Below are 22,541 nucleotides of genomic sequence, written 5' to 3'. Positions count from 1 at the left end.
AGCAATCAGGATGATACGTGAATATAGACAGTATATAGAAGTAAAGTGCTGAGCAGAGTACATGATTCATGGGCTATATGTGCCTGTCACTGCAGTGCAGCTCGCTTCCTGTCCTAAGTAATACTTTTAATTCATTAGCATGACTGGTTTCAGAGTCATGAGCATTCGTGGGTTTAATTGGGCTTGATACGGAAACTGATGCATGCAACACACCCAGCACAGTAATTCTGTGTAAGGGCCCTTTCCCCACTACAAATCTCCATCGCACTGAAATGGAACTGTCGATTTTGTCTAAATGTAACTTGTGTTATTCAGTGTGTTTCCAGGTAATTTTAATGTATATAAGTGCATTTTTCCAATATTTTCGCTAGGTTGGTTTTAAAGCAGACTCAAACTCTTGCACAGCATACATGAAAAAAAAAGCATAAAGTTGCTAAGAAATTCACTGTGTGTGTTTAGAGAGATCAGCCAAAGCAGCCCTAATCAGCGAGTTTGAATCAGTCCTCTCTGCTGAGCCATGATGTGCCACAGGTTCTGTGTTATTAATATGTAAAAACTGAAGTTTAACCCTTTCTGTGCTCCCAGGAATGTCCAGGAAGTTAACCCCTCAGTTTTTTTTTTGTATTTATACAAGTTGTAACTTCAGTTTTTTTAGGTTTAAGGACCCGTTTCGACTAGCTACAAATTCACACCATTTCCCCACATGCGAGCTGCACAGGGAAATGCTGCCTATGTTTAGCACGACTTGTCGCCCAGATCGCACTTCAGTGCATATGTACGCAGCGTGCAGCCCCATCCTAAACCATGCATGGCACAGTTTAGCAATTCAGGCTGCAGCTATGCAGTAGAATGGGAGCCGCGACCGACACGAAAACAGTCATGGCTCCCACTGGAAATAAACAATTGGAATTAAGTAATGAAGAAATGTTTTTCTTTTAAGGTTATTATACACACTGCCTGCGGGGTCTCCCAATCTATGTCCACCCAATCCCCAGGGATTAACTGGATGGGTTAATTTAGCAGATTGGAATTACTGCATCTCATTTAAAGAGGCCCTGTAGTGACACAGAGTACAATGTACCATATTTTTCAGAATATAAGACGCTCCGGCATATAAGATGCACCTAGGTTTAGAGGGCAAAAATCTGGAAAAAAACAAAACCATAACTAAACCTAGGTGTGTCTATGGTGCAGGGCCACCATGCTGTCTCTAAATTACACTACACTAATCTATGCTACGCCCACCAGCTAAACTACACTATACTACACACTAAACTAACCCCTGCTGCCCACCAGCTAAGCTGCACTACACTACACTGCACTAACTCCTGCTGCCCACCAGCTAAGCTACACTACACTGCACTAGCCCCTGCTACCCACCAGCTAAGCTACACAACACTGCACTAACCCCTGCTGCCCACCAGCTAAGCTGCACTACACTACACACTACACTAACTCCTGCTGCCCACCAGCTAAGCTGCACTACACTACACTTACCTCTGCTGCCCACCAGCTAAGCTGCACTATACTACACTGCACTGCACTAACTCCTGCTGCCCACCAGCTAAGCTGCACTATACTACACTGCACACTACACTGCACTAACCCCTGCTGCCCACCAGCTAAGCTGCACTACACTACACTGCACTTACCTCTGCTGCCCACCAGCTAAGCTGCACTATACTACACTGCACTGCACTAACTCCTGCTTCCCACCAGCTAAGACGCATTTCTCAACACAGCACTAATCCCAACTGCCCACCAGCTAAGCTGCACTACACTACACTAACCCCTGCTGCCCACCAGCTGCACTACACTACACTGCACTAATCCCTACTGCCCACCAGCTAAGCTGCACTACACTACCCCTGCTGCCCACCAGCTAAGCTGCACTACACTACACTGCCCTTACCCTTGCTGCCCACCAGCTAAGCTGCACTACACTGCACTAACCCCTGCTGCCTACCAGCTAAGCTACACTACACTGCACACTACACCGCACTACCCCTGCTGCCCAACAGCTAAGCTACACTAGTCTGCACTACACAAATCCCTTCTGCCCACCAGCTAAGCTGCATTAGACTGCACTACACTAAACAAGCACTGCAGCCACTCCCACCTGATCCCGCCACTGCATTCCTCTCCCCCTCGCTCTGGTCCTGCAGCTCCATGCACGGTCACGTAGGGAACCAGTAATCAGGAAGAAGAGCTGCCCGGGAACAACAGACTACCAAAGATGTATAGCTGCAAGCTGGCACTGTTTACAGAAACCGGAGAAGAGGATCATCCATTCGCAGAGGAGAAGATGGTCACGTAGGAGGTCACCAAGGAAACGGAGGTCTGCAGTTGTACGGCAGTAGGTGGCCGCTGAGTACAGGAGGAGGAGAGCACCACGTGTGTATAGCGGCAAGCTGGCGTTCTGTACAGAAGCTAAAGGGAAGATCATCCAATAGCAGAGGACAAGAGGATCACGCAGGAGGACTGAAGTTGTATGGCGGCTGCTGAGTCCAGGAGGACAAGAGGATCGCGCGTGGAGCTCCAGGACCAGAGTGAGGGGAGAGGAACGCGGTGGCAGGATCCGGTAAGTAGATTCTGGCAGACACAATACCGTATCTTTTGAATATAAGACACACCCACTTTCCCCCTTCAGTTTTGGGGAAGAATAAGTGGGTCTAATATCCCAGAAAATACGGTAGCACATTTTTCAGGATACCCACTTTTACATGAATTATCCTGGTTCAGCACCATAAACATACAGAGTTAACCTGAGCTTTAGGACATGTCTATCTATATGACATACTGTCTGATAATAATGTATAGTCATATGCATGGTAATAGAAGAGTAAGATAGGAGCGCAGTCCCACCATGCAGGCACTCACGTGATGTCAGCGTTGGGATGTAGTCTGAACACCTCCGGGCTGTCTGTCAGAGGAAGAGACACGATGGAAGCCAGATACTGCTCGACAGTCTTACACTGCGGGATCTTATAGCCAGTATAGAAGCTGAAGCTGGGGTCAAACATCTTCTCATTGAACCACGCCTACAGCAATGACAGAGCGTCTTTTGAAAATACATGCAGGGGTATAAAATCCGTAACATACGTTCACTGCTTCACTGATGAGGTTGTCAGACACTTTAAAGCATACATGTCAAACTCCGGCCCGCGGGCCAAATCTGGCCCTCAGAGCCATAAAATTTGGCCCCCAGGTGGTTTCCCCACTTTGCAATATGTTTGGCCCTCTCTAGACCACCAAGTAAATAATATTGGAGGTGAAGCCCTAGAACACCAGAGAAGGCAAATGAGGGAGGGGGGAAAGCACTAGACACCAGGGAACTGTATAGGGGAGTGTGGGGGCCACTAGACAGCAGGGAACTGTATAGGGGAAGGAGGGGGGAACTAGACAGCAGGGAACTGTATAGGGGAAGGAGGGGGGAACTAGACAGCAGGGAACTGTATAGGGGAAGGAGGGGGGAACTAGACAGCAGGGAACTGTATAGGGGAAGGAGGGGGAACTAGACAGCAGGGAACTGTATAGGGGTTGGAGGGGGGGCCCTTAGACACCTGGGAATTTTTATAAGGGAGGGAGGTGAAGTTAAAGTTGTCCCGTGACTAGGTCCCAGTGTACAATTTCGGTCCTCTTTGTATTTGAGTTTGACACCCCTGCTTTAAAGAAACACTAAAGCATAAAACAAAATTATGATATAATGAATTGGTTGTGTAGTACGGATAATTACTAGAGCATTAGTAGCAAAGAAAATATTCTCATATTTTTATTTTCAGTTAGTGTTTTTTATAACATTGCATTATTCTCTAATATTTGCAGTTTACACACTACTCAACATTCTAAATAATTTTACAGAGCAGGCCAGTGAACTTTTAAACTGTCCTCTGGAGAGAAAAATAAAATACAGTGACTGACAGTTGAGATAACAAGCTTCAGAAGACAGAGCTCTCTGTGACTTTGAAAGTCGTGGAGCTCAATGGCTCTTTTGCATAGATAACAACTGGAGTTTCTTAACTCTTTCTGTACTGGAAACAAAATTAGACTTATGCCTCTGCTCCTAATGTTTTATTTTTTAGCTGTACTACACATCAAAATCATCAAATTTTTTTTCGCTTCAGTGTCTCTTTAAAGGGACACTTAAAGAGAGTCTGAAGCGAGAATAAATCTCGCTTCAGACCTCATAGATAGCAGGGGCATGCGTGCCCCTGCTAAAACGCTGCTATCCCGCGGCTTAACAGGGGTCCCTTCACCCCCAAGTCCCCTCGGTGCAGCGGGGGAGCGCTTCCTGGTTGGGGCAGGGCTAACCGCCGCAGCCCTGCCCCACGCGCGTCTGTCAGCGCGTATCTCCGCCTCTCCCACGCCCATCTCAGTCTTCCTTCACTGAGAGAGGCGGGGGAGAGGCGGCGATGCGCCGCTGATAGACACGACTGGAGGCAGGGCTGCAGCCGTTAGCCCTGCCTCCAGGAACGACCAATTCCACGGCTAACGTTTGCGTGGGTGGGTTTGGGGGTGAAGGGACCCCCGTTTAGACTCGCTTCAGAGTCTCTTTAAGTCAAAAAAAAAAAAAAAGTTTTACTCACCTGGGGCTTCCAATAGCCCCCTGCAGCTGTCCGGTGCCCTCGCCGTCTCCCTCCGATCCTCCTGGCCCCGCCGGCAGCCACTTCCTGTTTCGGTAACAGGAGCTGACAGGCTGGGGACGCGAGTGATTCTTCCCGTTCCTGGCCACAATAGCGCCATCTATGCTGCTATAGCATATATCATATACCATATAGCAGCATAGTGGGTGCTAATGTGTCTGGGAACGCGAAGAATTACTCGCGTCCCCAGCCTGTCAGCTCCTGTCACCGAAACAGGAAGTGGCTGCCAATGGGGCCAGGAGGATCGGAGGGAGACGGCGAGGGCACCGGACAGCTGCAGGGGGCTATTGGAAGCCCTAGGTGAGTAAAACTCATTTTTTTTGTTTGACTTAAGTGTCCCTTTAAGCATACTCAAGTATGAGTACACTAATCATTTAAATGCTAACATTCAGTTACATAGATGCGTGCGCCTGACAACCTCTGCTGTACTAATATACAGGGTGACAATAAAAAACACACATAGATATGACTGAGTACAGTGTCCTTACCCTGGTTAAGCAGTTGAGGAAACGCTTATCATACTCATCTGTGACTCGGCCTCCATACTGTACTTCTCCGATCATATAGTGCACGGCACTCCAGGAGACGGCCTACACAAAAACACAGGAACCGTATCAAAGCTGATAGTACTGATACGTAGACAGAGAAAAGATGTATTAATCCCTAAGGCTGGGGTCGCACTTTAGTTGGTAGAAAACATGGATTTTTCCACTGACTATTCTGAAGCTTCAGCACAGCAGCTGATTGTCGGCAATAGGGAATCAAACGTAATGTGAGAAAAAAAGCAACAGAGCCAGTTGGTTGGTTTTCCTCGCAGCAGGAAAACACATATTACCCCCACTTCCCTGCGAGTCTCCATAGGGAAGTATTATGTGTGTTTTTGTGTTGCTGAAAAATTCAGGTGAATCTTTGCAAGTGTGACCCCTGCCTGAATGTAGACGTAGCATCTGCTTTAGTGGTCTGGAAAAAAAACGTGTCTATGACTACTGGCCTGCAAGGCTAGTAACAGTGGAAACTGACCCCAAGTGTTATCTCTTACGGAACTTTTCTGAGCAACACTTTAGCTGGATTTGAAGATCTGTACCTAAGCCAAGACCCAGTCAGAGATTCCCTTCCCTTGATCTACAGCATGTACATCCAAGCACAAAATAATATTCTGCCATACATGAATATATAGGACAGTAATCTGGAGACAGGGATGGCTCTTTTATAGGGGCAACCTGGGCAACTGCCTCAGGGCCCCTAAGTGCTTCCAGTCCACCCCTGCCTCCCCCCCCCCCCCCCCAGGTCTCCATCTAAAACATGCTTCCCGGGGCTCCAACAAACATTTTAGCAGCTTAGCTACTTACCTATCTTGGCATGCTGCTCCATTAGTGCATGGTACATGTCTCCATTCCCGCTGGTCACATCTTCTACGAGGGGGTGGTTTTTCATGAAGTAACGTGAATCACGTGCTTCAGGGCGGCAACAATTAAAGGGCAGCAAGAGGTGACATCCCCCCCCCTCAATCTCTAGGGCTTCATTCAACCTTATATTCCAGACCGTAGAACTTCTGGACAGCAACAGTAGGGAGCTATGTAGACAGTTTTACAGCTGTTAGAACAAAACTGGTGCTAAAGAGGTGTACAAATAGAGAAGCTGCTCACACCAACCAATCAGAATCCTTTATTTGGGCATTTGCTTAACTTTTGCACTGTTTTTTCCAATTTTCCATGCACTGGCTTTGAGTTCTATCTTCTAGAAGAGATCCCTGAAGTGAAGACTGGACAATTACACTGAATTGACCTCTTGGCGCAAATGGTTAAAGGAGCACTATGGCTAATTTCTTTGTTTTTTGTCACTATAATATTAATATTTGTATGTGTATCATACTTAGGAACATGTATTGTGGCAGATTACATTTTTTTTTTTTTTTTACACAGCCAATTCCTTTTACAGCTTTAGAGTCACGTCGGCAGATTTACCTTACTGACGTGACTCAGGCTAATTCATGTTGTAGTAGGAGGCATCTTTTTATGTTGTTGGAGCTGCCGTTATTGCCCACCCCTCTGGTCAGCTCAATTAGGGTCCTTCCGTTCTCCAACTGCACTATTGTGCCGTTACAGAGGTCACCCCAATCTACCGTAAAGTGCTGAATGCGGCCGCTGTGGAGAGTGGGACGCAGCCATCGTCCAGAGTGGGACGCATCCGCCTGCTGAGCAGGGCGCAGCCGCACGGATTACGCTGCCCGGCAAGGACCCCTGTAGCGAAGCTGGCTATGAAACGGACACCTATTGTTGTTCGTTTCTATGGATACCAGACTTCGCTTTTTGAACTGCGCAAGGAAGCGGCGGAATGAAAGAGCACAGGGGTCCTTGCCGGACAGCGTAATCCGTGCGGCTCCGTCCTGCGTCCGGGAAGGAGGCGTTGACATTTTTCAGTGGTTTGGCTTAATTTGAGAATTTTGCAGCATTTTCAGAGAACTAAAGTTTTATTTGGCAGTGTTTGTAGCTGTGTATTATACATTGCTGCAAATGCAAGCTTTGGATGCAAGGGTTAATGCTGATTTGCTAATGATAGGGCGGTTGAAAAAGTCTAATAACTACAAGGAAGGTGACTCCGTGCCCAACCACGTATGAGATGGATTGATGTCATAGAGGAAGACTTTACAAAGCTTGCAGGCTGGAGTCACAATCCTGAAACAGGAATGGTTGGCTAGTGTTGGTGAAGGAGGCAAGAGCTTTTTTAGGATCCTAGGAGCCATAGTGCCATGGAGTAGTGGTATGGTAACTTTGATAAACATGTCCCATTGACCTCAGGGATCAACCAAAGGCCTAACTGTTCAAACTCATTTAGTTCTGTGGGGAAAAAATACAAAACATCCCTTACTGAGACTTATGATAAACCAGTAAAGGCTTGCATTCTCATTTGCTGCAAGGGAGAAATGTACTTTTTTCCCAGGGGAAAGGTTCTTCAAAGTAAAGAACAATTTGCCAAATGCGGACGTTCTCTTTCAGAAAAACCTACTGAAAGATCTTTGAAGGAGTTTACTGTCTACAAATTACAAGCATTTTCTGAGTGATGGTTCCACTGGCTTATGTGTCCTCCTCCTTCTCCCCCTCCTGATCCCCCTTTTCAGCATTCTCCTCCACTTCTGTATTTTTTCTTGTCTCGCTTACAAGCAGGAAACATTGAAATCGTCATGAATCAGCAGAAACTGTCCCCTGACAAATCCTCTATGAATTATTTTCCTCTTAGCTGCTGAACAGGTCTTGATCCTTTATAAGATCTGTTAAACTGTAACGTATGTTTTTAAATTGATGTTTTGACCCTGTAACTCACAGTGTGCACAATATTAAGCCTGATCTGTACATTTGCTGAGCAGCAGGTTATTGGGAACACTGCTCATTCGTGCAATTATCTAATTAAACAATCACGTAGCAGCAGTGAAAAGCGTGAAATACAGATACAGGTCAGGAGCTTCTGTTATATTTTCTTTAACTACTTAAGGACCTTAGTGATTGAAATTTACACCCTGTTTGGCTGGCTACCTGGCTGCCAGGGCGTAGATTTCAATCCACCGACACCGCACGTTCTCGCCGCTTTCGTCGCTCCCGACGATCTCGCCTCTGTCTCCCTGCCGCAGCTCACTCACTCTGCCGTCTCTATAACGGCAGAGCCCTGTGAGCGGGTCAGGAGCCGATTGCATTGGCTCCTGACCTGGTCTATGAACGTAAGTGGTTTCCATTGGCTTACATTGATAGGCAGGGTCAGGAGCCAATGAAAGCGTCTCCTGAACAGCTCACAGGAACTCTGCAGTTATAGAGACGGCAGAGTGGTTGGCCCAAGTTTCCAACACGTGGCAGTGACGGCGATTGTGGCGGGTATGTGCAGCGGTATTTGTCTCTATTCCGCCATTTCTTGTACCAGCGGTGTCTGGTTCTTAAGGGGGCAGAGACCGCTAGTACTTAAGTGGTTAAACTCCAGGGTAGGAAAAATGTGATCTCAATAATTTTGACTATTCAATATTGTAAATATAATTCACATTATTTCTGCAGCTGCTGATTTGCCGAGATTATCACACACAACACTCTCTAGAGTTTGCAGTGAGGACAGAATCTTCAGAAGTTGTGCGATGTCATCATGTCAGCAGAATCCCAAAGGAATGTTTCGAGCATCTAGTGGAACCCATGTCAAGAGTTGAGGGCACAGGGTAATGCAACACAGTATTAGCATAGCTGGTCCACACTAGGTCCGGAAACGTATCCGTGGCTGCGTTTTTCAAACCTGATGAAAAACGGAGTCCCGGATACTAATGTTTAAAATAGCAGCCAGCCTCACCCAAGTAAAAAACGGATCCGTCTGCGTTTGCGGGGACCCGTTTTGAAAACCTGAACGGAAGGTCCGGATCTGCTGCATTTTCACGCAACGGATCAGGACCACGGATACACGCAGGGGTAGTGAAAGCAATGAGAAAACGCATCTCCAGCTCCACAGGCAAAAAACGGATGTGAAAACGGATAGCCTGAGCTTTATGATTGGCCCAAAAAATCCTCCCACTCCTTCCTAATGATAGAGACGTTTTCTGTCAGGGAAAAACCTGAACGGAAACTGATACAAAACTGATGCACTTTCATCAGTTTGCAGTACGGTGGGTACTTCCCCTGATCCGGACTGCAGGGTCCGTCCTGCAACCGGGTCTAGTGTGGACCCAGAACATTCTCCCAGTGTATGTTTTGATAATTCTATGAGAATTAAAAGTAGGTAGAAGAAAAAAAAGTGTCTGGGCACCAGATGATTTGCGATGCAAACCCACTTTATTTCATCCCACCAGACAGATAAAGCATACACAAAGATGGCGGCCTAACCGGATCAGTGAATAATGGCGCACAGCGCCTATGCATAAAAATGGCGCCGCATTAAAAAGATACGCTTGTCGCTATTTATCGTTAGTACTGCATAATAATGGCGCACAGGGAAAAAAGAAGAAAAACGGCACACACTAACGTTATTTATCAATAGCACCGTTCATATGCCAAACAGCAGACGTTTTTGCCCACAGTAACATTATTTATTAATAGCTAACCTACATAAGCCAAACTGCAGAAGTTCTTTAACTGCAAAACGGTGAATGGATTTAATGTACCACTGTCAAGGTTAGGGTTAGGCACCACCAGGGGAGATTTAGGGTTAGGCACCACCAGGGAGGTCTTAGGGTTAGGCACCACCAGGGGGTGCTTAGGGTTAGGCACCTCCAGGGGGTGGTTAGGGTTAGGCACCACCAGGGGGTGGTTAGGGGTAGGCACCACCAGGGGGGTAGTTAGGGTTAGGCACCACCAGGGGGGTGCTTAGGGTTAGGCACCACCTAGGGGGTCTTAAGGTTAGGCACCACCAGGGGGGGTCTTAGGGGTTAGGGATAGGTACAGAGAGGGTTCTGTGTGTTAACACTAAATAACCATAAGGCTTTAACGCTAAATAGCGATAAGACTTTAACGTTAAATAGCGATAAGCGAAAAACGGATTAGCGGCAACACCATGCGCCATTATTCGCAGGCGCCATTTTCAGATGGATCCCTTAGGGTTAGGCACCACCAGGGGGGTCTTAGGGTTAGGCACCACCAGGGGGGTCTTAGGGTTAGGCACCACCAGGGGGGTCTTAGGGTTAGGCACCACCAGGGAGGTCTTAGGGTTAGGCACCACCAGGGAGGTCTTAGGTTTTGGCACCACCGGGGGGGGGGGGGGGGGGGTGTTAGGGGTTAGGTACAGAGAGGGTTCTTTGTGTTAACGCTAAATAACGATAAGGCTTTAACGCTAAATAACAATAAGGCTTTAACGTTAAATAGCGATAAGCGGCAAACAGATTAGCAGCAACACCGTGCTCCATTATTCGCAGGCGCCATTTTCAGATGGATCCACCCTAAGACCCCCCTGGTGGTGCCTAACCCTAAGACCCCCCAGTGGTGCCTAACCCTAACCTTGACAGTGTTACATTAAATCCATTCACCGTTTTGCAGTTAAATAACTTCTGCAGTTTGGCTTATGTAGGGCGCTATTAATAAATAACGTTACTGTGGGCAATAACGTCTGCTGTTTGGCATATGAACGGCACTATTGATAAGTAACGTTAGTGTGTGGCGTTTTTCTTCTTTTTTCCCTGTGCGCCATTATTATGCAGTACTAACGATAAATAGCGATAAGCGTATCTTTTTAATGCGGCGCCATTTTTATGCATAGGCGCTGTGCGCCATTATTCACTGATCCGACAGTGAGTAACCCCCAAACCTCCAGCGAAGGTCTGCCTCATCTAGTGCCAATCCACTTCGCCTTTCTACTCGAAGAGAATTAAAAGTATTAGAGCTAAAAAACAAAACAGCTGCTGTATTTGTCTTCATAAACAGTAGTTGATAGAGGTCAGATTATTGTTATTGATCTATAAAGCACCAACATATTCTGTGGTGCTGTACAGAGTTAATCAGGGATGGATTTACCATAAGGCACTGTAGGCACTTGTCTATAGGCGCCTGATGATGGAAAGGCGGCTCACAACCCTCCCCAAGATTCTCCCTCCATCCTTTCCTATGCAGAGTCCTGAGCAGAGTGTAAAAGAGAGGTTACTCACCCAGCTCTCTGCATTTTACTAACAAGATCTCCCTTCAGTCAGGGGCACCACGAGCTGCTTTAATATTGGCTTCCTAATGCTAAGGGGCACCTGTAGATACCTATGACTGGTAAGGGAGAAGTGACAGCTGGGCCAGCCAGCACACTTGCGTTGTGGTTTGGAAGGGGGTTTGTAGGTTCGCGGAGGGTGAAGTCTAGGATACCAAGACATCTGTGCCTTTAGGCTCCTGTGATGTAAATCCGGGCCTGGGGTTAATAAACAAACATGGGGCACATATTAATACAGACAATGGTGTACACTAAAGCCCCTTTCAGAGGGGCGGATGAACCGCAATTTGCGTGAAATATAAATGCAGCCGAATTGCAGTGGTTGTAACACCACACGTGTCAACCATTGACACGCAGTGGCATTACTGGGTGGCTGGGGAACGCAACATGTCAAGTCTGAGCATGGTTGCGGCAGCGCTCGGGTCTCACTTCGTGGAGGAGCCGCCTGTACAGCGCCGATACTGGGAGCTGACAAGTACCTGGCCAGTGCAGGAGAGCAGCTGATAGGCGGTGACCTGTCACCACTTGTTAGCTGCCCATGTGAAAGAGCCCTAAATCTAGACTACATAATACAAAGTTTATAGAAATAGTAACTACAGTGACAAACGTATTAACATGAACAAAATGTATAGCAAATTCCAGGACAAAAAAAAATGGTGAGAGCACTGCCCTTGCAAGCTTACAATGTAAAGGAATAGAGAGGAAACAAAAGGTGGGGTAGTGTACAATATGTAGTATACAATATGCACGCCTAGAGGCAATGTGTTTATAAGTTATATTTAGAAAGGATTACCACTTGGCCCGAGGTTGGAGTCGGAATGACAGCTCATGAGAGCCTATGCTTGTCAAGAAAGTGAGTTTTGAGGGAGTGCTTAAAGGGACTCCGAGCAGTGCAGAAACTATGGAAAGATGCATATTATTTTAAAGCTCTCTTTCTCCTCTTTCCAATGATATATAAACCGCCGCCCTACACCATTTAGTTTTAGCCATTTTCGCGATTGAAATTGCCGCGACCGTGATTTCGAATGCGAAAATAAAGAAAACTAAAAGGTGTAGGGCGACAATTTAGGTGTCGCCAGAAAGAGAGCTTTAAAATGATATCTATCTTTCCATAGTTACATTGTATTACACAGGGTGACTTTTTCTCAAAGTCAGCAGCTCCATTCAGCAGAAAAAGTCGCCCTGTGTAATACAATGTAACTATGGAAAGATGTATATCATTTTAAAGCTCTCTTTCTCCTCTTTCTGATGACACCTAAATCGTCACCCTACGCCTTTTAGTTTTCTCTATTTTCGCATTCGAAATCACGGTCGCGGCAAATTCAATCGCAAAAATAGCGAAAACTAAAAAGGCGTAGGGCGGCGGTTTATATATCATTGGAAAGAGGAGAAAGAGAGCTTTAAAATGATATGCATCTTCCCATAGTTTCTGCAGTGCTCGGAGTCCCTTTAAAGATTTCAAATGCTGGAGAGTGACGGATGTGTTTTAGAAGGGGATTCCAGAGAAGGGGTGAGACTTGGGAGAAATCTTGAAAACGTGAATGTGAGGAGGTGATTCTAGATGAGGGCGGAAAAAGGTTGTGTGCAGATTGGAAATTGCAGTTGGGTTGGTATCTGAAAGCTAGTGAGGAGCTGTACAGGGGAGAGATATTGTGGAGAACTTTGTAAGTTAGGCCTCCTTTCCACGGACTGTTGATAGGCAGTGAAATGCCTCTCAAACTCTCACAACTGCTCACTGCTGCCTGGTAACTGCTTGCTGAGCACACAGCTCAAGAGTCTGTGGAAAAGAGGCCTTAGAGTTAAAGTGAACCTAAACTGTCACAAAGAAAAAGAGTTTCACTTACCTGGGGCTTCTACCAGTCACCTGCAGCTGTCTTGCCCTGCACCGGGCCTCAATGATCCTCCGCCACAGCTTAGTTTCAGGCCACTACGCCTGCCCTGGCCACTCACGTCCTCGCTCACATTCCCGTCTGCAAGAGCGTCCTGCGCAGGCGCAGTACAAGGTTTTTTCTTACTGCGCCGGACACTCTTGCCGACGGGAATGCGAATGAGGATGGGTGCGGCCAGGACCATGCAGGAGCAGTGGCCTGCCCAAGAGTTAGTTGGCAGAAAACAGAACTAAGCTGCAGCGGGGGAACAGAGGATCGTTAATGACCGGCGCAGGACAGGATGGCTGCAGGGGGCTAATAGAAGCCCCAGGTAAGTGAAACTCTTTTTTTTTGTGATGGTTTAGGTTAACTTTAAGAGTTTGAAGTAGAGCCTCTGCTTAATTGGCAGCCAATGAAGTGCTTGACAGAGAGGAGCAGCAGAGGAGGAGCAAGAAGAAAGATGAATGAAGCGAGCAGCCGAGTTCAGTTCAGACTGGAGGGGTGCCAGTCTGTGAGTTGGAAGTCCACAGAGTAGAATGTAAGAATAGTTCAGATGAGATCTCCATTACTGCTTGTGAAGCCGCTTCTGAAAAGCACCTGCATTCATGCATTCATCTATTAGACAGCTGCCTCCAAAATTCCCCTTATTTCAGCACGAGCTATGTGATGTGAGATGTACCTTTTTGGCGCCGCACTCATCCAGGTGATTCTGCAGGAACTGGACGCTCGCTGTGAAGTCTGCGGAATTAAACTCGTATGGAATATTCCAGCCCAGGGGACCAAACTTGCGCCGTTCCTGATAACACAATGTTGTGAGACGTATTTTAGAATGCGAAGACACAGCACAATACAAATTACACATTCTGTTACCGTTGTCAGTTCAGGAATAAAGATGACATTATCAGGACTCTGTATGAAAACACTGGCTGTCACTGAGAAGCAGATCTCATTTAGGAAAGGTGGCGACACCTCCTCCATAACTGGCCCCGGGAGTCTGGCTATAAGTCCTGTGAGCAGAGTATCCCCGTAGCATGATGAGCGGCAAGGCCAGATTTATACTTTTTCCACCCCTAGGTCAAGTATGTTGGGGTTCTCATTCCATGTGCAGCAGTGTCCCTTCCAGGGCCGGACCATCAACCAGGCACCTAAAGCAGCCGATTGGGGCCCCATCAGTGTCTAAAGAGCCCCTCTCTGAGCCTCATATGCTGTGCTGCCTGCTGCTGCGCACTGTGTAATGTGTGCATCATGATGTCCCCCCTGGCTGCGCTGCTCTGCCTGGTACAATTACGGTCCCTCCCGACTCCCGTGCCCGCTCGTTCCCGGCTCTCCGCTCCGCGGTGTGCCTACAAACACTGAGGCTGGCTGGCTGAGCGTCGCCGTTGCCATGGCAATCAGACGCTCTCCAGTCCAGTCCTCAGCAGAGAGAAAGAGCGAATCAGCGTGCGCCGGCGTCCCCTGTCCTGAAGTCATTGCCCCTCGCTGCTCGCTCTCACTACTCCTCCCTCCTCGCTCAGTCAGTAGTAAGAGAGAGCGCAAAGTGCAGGCTGAGGCAGGTCCAGCCTCCAGGTCAGTGAGAAGAGCCTGGACTCTGTCTGGAGATGTGGAAAATGGAAATTAATATAGATCATGATTTACATATATATATATATATATATATATATATATATATATCTCTATCTATCTATCTATCTATCTATCTATCTATCTATCTATCTATCTATCTATATAATATAAGGTGCGCTGGAACTGATACTGCATGAATATTAACACCTACTACAGTTCCCTTTACGGATTAAATATTTTTATTGTACACAATTACAGGATAAAATGAATCTGGTACATCACAATTTAAAGACTATTCCTTATATCAATCACAAGCCACACCACTCCTCCACACTCACAAGCATACACGAGTAGTCTGGTTCCCTTTAAAAAAAGCAGAAAAGTTGTTGCATATGCATGAACTCAAGTGATTAGAACTGGTAAAAGGGTTGTAGAAAAATATCTATACATATACATCTACTGTATATCAACAAGATTGGAGTCCTAAATGGTAGTCACTTTAGCCTGAAACACTCGGAGGGACAAGTACATTCCTATCCGTGTTGTCCGTGTTGCGGGATCCGCACACCGCAGTGTGAGTGTGTGTGGGGGAGCATGAGAGAGGGGGGGAGGGAGAGCATGAGAGAGGGGGGCCCCAATCTGCCACTTTGCTTAGGGCCCCATTTGGCCTTAATCCGGCTCTGGTCCCTTCCATTCCATGTGCAGAAGTGCCCCTCCCATTCCATGTGCAGCAGCGCCCCTCCCACACCATGTGCAGCAGAGCCCCCCCATTCCATATGCAGCAGCGCCCCTCCCACACCATGTGCAGCAGAGCCCCCCCATTCCATGTGCAGCAGTGCCCCTCCCATTCCATGTGCAGCAGCGCCCCTCCCACTCCATGTGCAGTAGCGCTCCTCCCACTCCATGTGCAGTAGTGCCCCTCCCACTCCATGTGCAGCAGTGTCCCTCCCATTCCATGTGCAACAGTGCCCCTCCCATTCCATGTGCAGCAGTGCCCCTCCCATTCCATGTGCAGCAGTGCCCCTCCCATTCCATGTGCAGCAGTGCCCCTCCCATTCCATGTGCAGCAGTGCCCCTCCCATTCCATGTGCAGCAGTGCCCCTCCCATTCCGTGTGTAACTCCCTCTTCCATGTGTATCATCCCTGTACTGCAGCCCCTCTCTTTAATGTACATCTCCCTTTGGCATCAGCTTCCATTCTCATGTATTGCTCCCCTTCTCTTTCATATGTATCAACCCCTATTTCATGTCCATGTGCCCCCTTGTGTTGCAGCCGCCCAAGGCCCGGGCCTCTGTGGCATTTCCAGAAAACTGGCCCTGCGCGGTGATGTACCTGGACGGCGGAGTGAAGGAAGGCCACGGTGTACAGCATCGGCTTCCACATGGAGAGGTTAATGACGTCCAGGAGGTCCTGATTGATCCCGGTGAATGTCCTGTTCAAGCCGGCCCGCATGCCCTGAGGGGGCTCACTGCTAAACTTGATTGAAGTCTGTGGAGTAACAAATGACCATATATAAATGTTAATTAAAGAGACTCCGTAACAAAAATTGCATCCTGTTTTTTATCATCCTACAAGTTCCAAAAGCTATTCTAATCTGTTCTGGCTAACTGCAGCACTTTCTACTATGACAGTCTCTGTAATAAATCAATGTATCTTTCCCCTGTCAGACTTGTCGGCCTGTGTCTGGAAGGCTGCCAAGTTCTTCAGTGTTGTGGTTCTGATATGAACCCCCGCTTCCCGGCCCCTCTATGCCCACTGCCTGTGTATTATTTAGATTAGGGCAGCTTCTCTCTTCTCTCTTATCTTTTACAAGCTGGATAAATCGTCCTCTGAGCTGGCTGGGCTTTCACATACTGAGGAATTACAAACAAGGGCAAAGCTGTTTGCAGGAAGAAAAGAGCAGCCTGAAACTTCAGTGCATGAGAGATGCAGGGGGAAAGAAACACACAAATGATCTTTTGAGATTCAAAAGGAAGGCTGTATACAGCCTGCTTGTGTATGGATGTATTTTCTATGTGTGGACATACTGTACATCAATCTACTTCCTGTTTTGGTGGCCATTTTGTTTGTTTATAAACAAACTTTTTAAAACTGTTTTTAACCACTTTTAATGCGGCGAGGAGCAGTGAAATTGTGTCAGAGGGTAATAGGAGATGTCCCCTAACGCACTGGTATGTTTACTTTTGTGCGATTTTAACAATACAGATTCTCTTTAAGAACAGAAGAATTGTATGTCACATGTCACTCAGCCAGAGTGCAAAACTAGTAAAAAAAATTGTGGGAGAGAGGGAAGGAGGTGCCCTATAAAAATATAAAAAAAAATGATAAACAGTTTAAAAGATAAGAAGTACTTATCTCAAATTGGGGTGTATGTAACAAATTGTGTTAAAAGGAACCTGAACTGAGAACAATTATGTAAAATAAACACATGGGGCTTGATTCACCAAAGCACGGGCAAAGCTGTTACTGATCGTGCACTATTTGGTGCGCGAAACATCACACCAGTGCGTGTGCGAAACGTTGCACCGTCTGCATACAAAGTACGCTTATCAGGCTATTTTGCACGCGGACGGTGCAACGTTTCACGCGCACTGCGCAGCACTAGGCTTTGCGCGTGCAAACTTTTGCGCGCATATTGGCGTGTGCAAAGGCACTTTGCACGTGCTAAGGGGCTTTTCACTGGCGTGCTAACACTTAGCATGCTTTAGTGAATCAAGCCCATAATGTAGCTGCATATAAATATTACATACTTACCTCACCCCCGGTTCCTCTCACAAGCTCACCATTTTCTTCTTACAGAGATCCCTTCCAGTTCTGACAATATTTTGTCAGAACTAAAATATACCAGTTGCTGTCAGTTATATATCAGCTGCTGTCAGTTACAACTGAATGTGCAAGGTAATGTCCATGTTTCCCTATGGCTCAAGGGGGTGATATTACAGTTTAACAGTGTGCTGACCAAGAAGCTGTTAATGGCCAGTTTTTAAAAGGTAATGGCCATTTTTTAAAATGGAGGACAGAGAATTCCATCGATCACAGTGGACAAACAGGACGCAGGAGGGGAGAAATAGATTGATAAGTAGACTACATGGGAGGTAACTATGACATGTTTATGCTTATTTTGACTTTTAATTTTTAGTTCAGGTTCTCTTTAAGCAGAATAATCTGTGTTAAGTTTTACCACAATATGAATAAAGGTGGCAATACACTTAAAGATTTGCAGCAGATCCGACCATCAGATAGATTTCTGTCAGATGCCTATCAGGTTGAATCTGACAGGAATCTGATGTGTGCCACACAGTAGGAATCAAATTTCTAAATTAAATCTATTGAAATTCAATCGAAATGCAGTGTTGCACCATTCGATCCAATGCAACTCCATGGGCGATCGATCGGCTGCTGGCAGCCGATCGACCCAGATTTTCTGCCCGGGACTGATCGAGCAAATCGATCGAAATCAGCCGGAAATCGATCGATCAGCCAATCGATCATGCTTTTTGCTGCATCGATTTCTAGCCGATTCGATCAAAACAGTCGAATCAGCCGTCGATATATGGCTAAAATCGACCAGTGTATGGGGCCCTTAAAGTGTAATGCATTGCATGCTATATATTGCTTTCTGCTGTACTTTACGCAAGTAATTCTGCTTAACGCAGTTTATTGCATACACCCTATAGCAGTGATGGCTAACCTTGGCACTCTAGCTGTGACAAAACTACAAATCCCATCATGCCTCTGCCTCCCCGAGTTATGCTTGCCTCAGGTGACTTGTAGTTCCACCACAGCTGGAGTGCCAAGGTTAGCCATCACTTCCCTGTAGTGACAAACAATTTAAGGGAAAAAATTATAATTTATTTGAAGTAACACTGGACAATGCGTTTCACAGACAACAACCCGCTTCTTCAGGTCAATAACAGTGTCTTAGGACAAGAGCAGCATGGCTGGAGCCCCAGTTAAAAAAAAAAAAAAAAGTGTACAGAGAATGCAAAGCTGCTTTTCTCTTCCAGAATAAACCTTCAACAAATGAATGAAGCCTTCAGTCCTTCTTGTTTTAGGTCACAATAACGTGGTGGCTCTTCCTGGTCTGTTATTGTTCATGTGCGGCTTGTTTACATAACGCTGCCACAGGCATTTATTAACTACCTTAAGACCGCATCACGCCAATGGGCGTGACCGCGGCGGCAGCCCCAGGACCACCTAACGCCAATTGGCGTCAAGTCCTGGGCGGAGAGCTGCTCGGGAGACTGTTAGACAGTGAAACCGCCATCTTTTAACTTGGTACAGTGCTGCGATCTACAGCAGTGCTGTACTGGGGACAGCTGTGAAACACGGCTGTCCCCCTGTGGCACTAGAGAGCGATCGGCTCTCATAGGCTGAAGTCTATGACAGCCGATCGCCGTGATTGGCCGGCTGGGGGAGGGAGGGAGTTAGGGGAAAAAAATACAAATAAATAGGGAAGTTTAATAAAAAAATAACTAATATAAATATTTGTAAAAAATAAAATAAACACGGCTCCCCACCAAGCTCTGTTGGTGGGGAGAAAAGGGGGGAGGAATCACTTGTGTGCTGTGTTGTGCGGCCCTGCAGCTTGGCCTTAAAGCTGCAGTGGCCAATTTCACAAAAAAACGGTCTGGTCTTTAGGGGGTTTTAGCACTGTGGTCCTCAAGTGGTTAACCAAGCAGGGGGAACTACCAGCATATCTTCGTATTATGATGAAGGCAGGGATTGCAAGACTTGCCCACTTGATAGCAGAGGACTATTCATTATTCATAAGTCCAGGACAATGGTGTCAGATCTCTCCAGCCTTTCTGATGCCTTTAGTAAATCAAGACTGGACACCCAGTGACCTGTGGTTAGGGGTCACACGCTGATGTTAATATTACAAGGGGTGCTTATGCAAATTCTATGCTAAATTATGCACATTGGAAATTGGACCACTGAAAATCATTAGCTGCTGCGCTATAACTGGTCCACTTCGAAGCTCCTGAAGCGTGCTTAAAATCAGCATAATCAACAGGATGATTGGCATCCCATTGGCCATTCCTAGTGCTGATAAGACTGGCTTTACCACTATTTCCAGAAATAACATATTTCCCATGAAGGTAAATGCTGTAATAAATCCGATTTATAAATATAATTTACTTCGGTTAATTACAGTCCCCACCCACCGTTTTGACCAACATTTATAAGGCCTCTTTTCCCACAAACTGTTGATGGGCAGTGAAATGCCTCTCAAACTCTCACAACTGCTCACTGCTGCCTGGTAACTGGTTGCTGAGCACACAGCTCAACAGTCCATGGAAAAGAGGCCGAAGGCTGGGAGCACGCGTATGTTTTTTGCATGCACCAGTCACAAAATAAATATGATACTGTATTTTTCCTCACTGAAAATTGAAGATTTATTAACAAACGCGAATGCAAATGCATAAAAAAGCGCAGAATCTCAAACCCAGAAAACTCATGGCAGAAAAACTCATGGTTTTCCACACAGACAAGTGTACTCCTAGCCTTAAAGGATACCTAAAGTGAGAGTGATGGATGCTGCCATATTTATTTTCTTTTACACAATGTACATTGCCTAGCAGCCATGTTGATCGTCTGCCGCTAATACTTTCAGCCACAGCCCCTGAACAAGCATGCAGATCAGGCGTTTCTGACATTATTGTCAGATCTGACAAGATTAGTTGCATGCTTGTTTCCGATGTGATTCAGGCATTACTGCAGCCAAATAGACCAGCAGAGCTGCCAGGCAACTGATATTGTTTAAAAGGAAATAAATATGGCAGCCTCCATATACCTCTCACTTTAGGTGTCCTTTAAGTTGAAAACCATCGGAAAAGTAAAAGCTCTGACGAGGGGCACCTCTGAAGAGCTCAGTTCAGACCTCAGGTTTATTTGCCTGTGATAATGTATCAGCACCCAGATACACCGGCTGCAGCTGTTCCACACTTTGCATTATCAGCAGCTTGTAGCCGCACAGGAGATCACTGCTTAGCACGCTTGTCTCACAGCACGTCTCCGGATCAGATCCAAGCCAGGACGCCCTCCCCTGTGGGGGACAGTGAGTAATGTCTATTAATGTAATCTGTAAAGGGCTGCATAACGTGTCAGCACCACATAAATACAGCAAATGGAACATAAATAATAATAATTGCACTGCAGCAAAGCACAGCTATAGAGTCCCAGGTGTGACATAAGCTTAACCCCTTCCCGACCGCCTAACGCCGATAGGCATAGGGAAGGTGGCAGCCCCAGGACCGTCTAACCTCGAAAGGCATCAAGTCCTGGGGAGGGGTTTTACACGGGAATGCTCCGCTCCGTCATCAGTCTACCAGCAGCGATCTAGGAGACTGTCGTCTATTTACATTGTACAGCACTGCGATCTACTGCAGCGCTGTACTGGGGACAGCCGTGTCACTTGGCTGTCCCTTAGAGAGCCTCTGATTGCCATCCCCTCTCAGAGGCTGAAGCCTCTGAGAGGGGATCGCCCTGATTGGCTGGCGGGGGGGGGGAACACAAGAAAAAAAAAAGAAAAGTAGACACATTTATTTAACCACTTTAGCCCTCAGTCGTGTTTCACTTTATGCATCCGAGCAATTTTCACCTTCCATTCATTCGCCTATAACTTTATCACTACTTATCACAATGAACTGATCTATATCTTGTTTTTTTTTTTCCACCACCAATTAGGCTTTGTTTGGGATGTACATTTTGCTAAGAGCCACTTTACTGTAAATGCATTTTAAAATGAAGAATAAGAAAAAAAGGAAAAAATTCATTATTTCTCAGTTTGCGGCCATTATAGTTTTAAAATAATACATGCCTCCATAATTAAAACCCACGTATTGTTTTGCTTAAAAGTCCCAGGTATTACACCGCTTAAATTATGTCCCTATCACAATGTATGGCGACAATATTTTATTTGGAAATAAAAGTGCATTTTTTCTGTTTTGCATCCATCACTATTTACAAGCTTATAATAAAAAAAATAGAAATATTTCATCTTTACATGGATATTTAAAAAGTTTAGACCCTTAGGTAAATATTAACTTTTTTTTTAATTTATTGGAATTTTTTTTTTTAATTAAACATTTTACTTAGGTATTTTTGGGAGGGTGGGACGTAAATAGGAATTTTTTTTATGTAAACATATTTTTTTTTAACATGTAGATGTAGTTTTACTATTTGGCCACAAGATGGCAACCATGAGTTTATTTACATTAGGTCACTGTAAGTGTAACATGTACGAGGTAGGTAGGGAGGACGTACGAGGCAGAAAGAGCGAGGCTTCCAAGAGAAGCCGTCGCTTTTTCTGCCGGGGAAAGGGATCAATGATCGGGCACCATGTCCCGATTCATTGATCCCTGGGCTAACGAACCGTGGCCCAGGGGTGCCCGTGCACGCACGCCATCGGCCGCGGGAGCGCACATGCGGCCTTTTGGACGTAGCCTCTACATCCAAAAGGCTTAAATGGTTAAAAAAACAATAAATAAATAATAAAATAAACAAACTAGGCACCAGCGATCAGATCCCACCAACAGAAAGCTCTGTTGGTGGGCAAAAAAAAAAGGGAGGGGGGAGGTCATTTGTGTGCTCAGTAGTATGGCTCTGCAGCGAGCTATTGAAGCTGCAGAGCACTAGTTTGTAAAAAAAAAAATAGCCTGGTCAAATAGGGGATAGCCTATGGTCATGAACTGGTTAAAGAGAACCCGTCTCCAAATCCTGTAAAATAAAGCACAGCTTGTGAAAAGCCCTTTATCACGCCTAAAAATCCTTTGTGCGCGATAATTAGCGATCGTGCGCAAAGTACTGCACGCAAAAA

At 46.2% G+C, this 22,541-nt stretch overlaps 1 protein-coding gene across 4 annotated transcripts in view; it reads right to left on the bottom strand.

Moving 5' to 3' along the window:
• Window positions 1-22,541, bottom strand: part of DNAH8 (dynein axonemal heavy chain 8) — a 491,368-nt gene that overhangs the window by 25,149 nt on the left and 443,678 nt on the right. For all 4 annotated transcript variants that reach the window (XM_068232705.1, XM_068232706.1, XM_068232709.1 and 1 more), the window contains 4 exons: window positions 16,052-16,207; window positions 13,836-13,952; window positions 5,132-5,233; window positions 2,881-3,041 (listed from right to left, as the gene is read on the bottom strand). In XM_068232705.1, coding sequence (XP_068088806.1) covers window positions 2,881-3,041; window positions 5,132-5,233; window positions 13,836-13,952; window positions 16,052-16,207 — 536 coding nt within the window. The remainder of the gene's footprint in view (window positions 1-2,880; window positions 3,042-5,131; window positions 5,234-13,835; window positions 13,953-16,051; window positions 16,208-22,541) is intronic.

The sequence above is a fragment of the Hyperolius riggenbachi genome, chromosome 4 (genome assembly GCF_040937935.1).
Source record: "Hyperolius riggenbachi isolate aHypRig1 chromosome 4, aHypRig1.pri, whole genome shotgun sequence".
Lineage (NCBI taxonomy): Eukaryota > Metazoa > Chordata > Amphibia > Anura > Hyperoliidae > Hyperolius > Hyperolius riggenbachi.
Note: the sequence above shows the minus strand (reverse complement) of the source record. Positions and strands in the feature narration are given on the sequence as shown.